Source organism: Trypanosoma conorhini, assembly GCF_003719485.1.
Source record: "Trypanosoma conorhini strain 025E chromosome Unknown Tco_14.4_contig_01003, whole genome shotgun sequence".
In the NCBI taxonomy this organism is placed as follows: domain Eukaryota; phylum Euglenozoa; class Kinetoplastea; order Trypanosomatida; family Trypanosomatidae; genus Trypanosoma; species Trypanosoma conorhini.
In genome coordinates this window covers 1,425-4,600 of record NW_021705096.1, presented here as the reverse complement: position 1 = coordinate 4,600, position 3,176 = coordinate 1,425, and the positions used below count along the sequence as shown (strand labels likewise).

At 55.1% G+C, this 3,176-nt stretch overlaps 1 protein-coding gene across 1 annotated transcript, besides 2 other annotated features; it reads right to left on the bottom strand.

Annotated features, from left to right (window-relative positions):
- Positions 1 to 751: 751 nt before the first annotated feature.
- Positions 752 to 2,206, bottom strand: Tco025E_09173 (mitochondrial guide RNA binding complex subunit 2; the record flags this gene model as incomplete). The annotated part of the gene is made up of 1 exon (XM_029375998.1): positions 752 to 2,206. One exon carries the CDS (start codon positions 2,204 to 2,206, stop codon positions 752 to 754), a length of 1,455 nt encoding a protein of 484 aa, XP_029223891.1.
- A 158-nt stretch (positions 2,207 to 2,364) lies between these two features.
- Positions 2,365 to 2,400: a microsatellite.
- A 349-nt stretch (positions 2,401 to 2,749) lies between these two features.
- Positions 2,750 to 2,767: a microsatellite.
- Between the last annotated feature and the right edge of the window lie 409 nt (positions 2,768 to 3,176).

The following is a 3,176-nucleotide window of genomic DNA, read 5'->3' as shown; positions in this document are numbered from 1 at the left end:
CATGCATCAATCCGGCCTCGCCACGCTTCTCCTCCTTTTTTTTTAAATTATGTATCGTAGACGTGTGAGATCACATGTCATTCACAAGTACTTACACACTGGCACAGCCGCATAGCTATCCTTCTACACCCGCCTACCCACACACACGCAGAGAGAGAGAGAGACCTATGTAGGTAAATACAGGCAAGCCTGCACATGCAAGGAACTTTCCCTTAGGCAACTGCCTCACCGCGGGACTCCGACCAACGGACAGCAAACACACTCTCTCTCTCTCACACACACATACAAATGTAGGCGTGCATTTCTTTTTTTTTTCGTTTTCATTTATTGATCCGTTATCTATGTTTGCTTCGCCTTGGCGCCTCTCCCTCGCTCCTCCAGCCTCCTCGCCTGTGCATGCGAGGAGGCACAGCGGCAATGTGAATACAGTCCAGTGCGCTCTGAACTAAAACAGTGCGTTCACAGACACGGTGCACACATCAGAAGTACAAATTGCTAATGTGAGCCTGTGCATGCGTTCGTAGGAGGCCTGTCCTGTTGAAATGGGCGTGAGGAGACATTTCATTCCTACTTTTTCCTCCATCTCCTCCTGCTTCGCTCCCTAGTTCTCTCGTTTGCTCTCGTTCGTTCCTGCGCAAGAAGACAAGCAAATCAAAAACTCATCTCTTGTCGTGCAAACCAGCACGAACGCACGCCCATATTAAAGAAAAATATATCCTCTTTTCATCCTCTTCTGTTACTCCCACAGGTCTCAGTAGGCAGAGACGGCTGTCATGGTGTGCGCCATGAGTTCCTCCATTCCCTCCTCCAGCGCCTCGGCGAGCTTGTTGCCGTGCTCCCAGAGTTCGTCGGTGAGGGAGGCGACGTCGATGCGCTCGGCCTGCTGCGGCAGCGGAACGATCCACTCGTACTCCAGCCGCTCGCCCTCGTCGCCGGCCTTTGTGATGATGAGCGGGGTGCGTTTCGTCTCAACGAGCTGTAAGGTGACACCCGTCGCCGTGCGCATGGCCCACTTGCGAATGACACGCTCACAGCAGTACACGACGTCCCCCAACTCTGGGGAGAGCACCGACTGGACCGAGTCCCGCGTGCTGCGGAGGATGTCCGTCTCCAGGTAGGCGTCAGACACCCGCTTCTTGATGGGGTGCCGGGCTCGCACAACATACCGCAGGTCGGGCATTTTGCTACGAACGTAGTGCGAGACCAAAAATCGATCCCACGGCTTGTTCAACATGGTGCACTTGAGCTGTCCGTTCAACTCGCAATCAAATAACTCATTCATGCGGCGGATGGTCACCTTGTAGCTCGTTGTCGGCTCCTGTACGAGTCGCATTCCGAGGTTGCTGGCAAGACTCTCCATGGCCGCTACGTTTGATTCACTGGCGATGGCAAACCAGGCATACGGATGCTGTGCGTAAAGGTGCCGCTGAAGCGTCCAGAGCGGCATAACGTTGCGATTTTGCTTTGCCACCTGACGGTAGTACAGCACCTTACCGGCACCGATGTTCAACTCACCTGGCATGTTCATGTTCCAAATGTTCATGAGACACCACTCAAACGCGCTGCGAAAGTGCAACTTGTTTGCGTCATTTGGCTTCACGTCCACGGGTGTCAAGGCGGTTTTTACTTTGCTATGACCTGGGAGCTTGCTGGGGTCGATGGACGCAATGCCCACGTCGCTTGAGACGTCACTGTGCATGAGCTGAAAAGAGCGAGGGATGAGCGGGTCGTACCGTTCACCCATGCGGCCCGGACTTAGCTCCATAAAGTCTAATTCCCGCCGGTCCTCAAAGCCGGGCTCAGCGCCCCAGTCGCCGTATTCGTCGGCCTCGTCTAGTCCCTCCTCCGCCTTGTCATAGTCTGTGACAACGACCGCGTGTGGGTTGTCCTCCTGCTGGACGGTCATGTTCGCCTGCTCCGCGGACAAAATCTCCTCCACCTGCCGCACCAGCGCGCTCTTCTTCGCGCGGGGGTCGACATTTGCTACCTTGCAGTGTTCCTGCAGGAAAAAGGCGAGTTCAGGAACGGAGAGGGAGAAGAGGTTGCCTTCGTTCCAAAGGCCCCAGACGGTGTTGTGTGTGACGTGTGAAAAGTCGCCGCTGACTGCGGAGGTCGCCTGTCGTCGACGGCCAAAAAGGAGCGCACTGAATCGCAGACGCAGGGCCACCGCAGGCGAGCTCAGCACGTGATGACGCACGCGCAGCATAGGCTTCCCTGTTTGTTCCGGTGCAATGTTGGCGAGAACGGCCCCCTCCTCTCCTCCCTGCGCCCTCTCCTTCGGCTTTTTTCGTGTCTCGTGTGCCGCCTGCTGCTGCTTCTCCGCCCCACCTTCCTCTTCTTTTGCCTTTGTTTGTTTGTTTTTGCGTGTGTGTGTGTGTGTGTGTGTGTGTGTGCGTGTGTTCGCCTGCTGGCTTCCTCAGTTCTTACCTCGTGCGGCCCCCAGCAAGGCAACAGGACCAGCAAAAGAACAAAAAAAAAGGAAATAAGAAAGTCCCAGGCCATAGGATAAAAATAAAGGTACACATAGTGAGCGCACACAGTGACGGTGGCATTTTCCCCCCACGCTTCACACCGAAGGGAGAGATGCGTCAAGAGGCGTAGGGAGACATATATATATATCTCCGTCAAATATCAAATGTAAGGGACAAGATGTGTTTGCGTGTGTCCGCACATCCAATACATGCAGGCGCACATGATATGAGGTGGGCATATCACAAGTGTGCCGCTTGCCCTTGCTCTCACTATTTCTCTCCTCCTCCTCCTCCTCATTTCGCCCATCTCGCGGTCACGCCATACCGCTTTGCGCGTAGATATGCGTTAATTATTCCCCCCTCCCCCGCGCTTCTTCATCTCACTTTTTTTTTTTTCTTCGTTCTTTGTTTGGTGTTTGCACTCTAATAAGACGCAGTTTTTTTTTTTTTCTAGTCGACACTTGCTCCTCATTACACACACCTCTTCTCACCCACCCCACCCCCGCGGTCGCTCCTCTTCGCCCCTGCAGTCGCAGGCGCGGTGCCTCCGCTCATTTTCTCGTTAAGCGCGTCAGCCGACGCGAGGGGCGCGCACGCACGAAGAGATCCCACCGTCACCCACACGCACGCAGCCGCCGGAGTTCAGCCGGAGGAGTCCACGCCTGTGTGCGTGCGCGTGCGTGTGTGTGGCCATGCCTACACGCA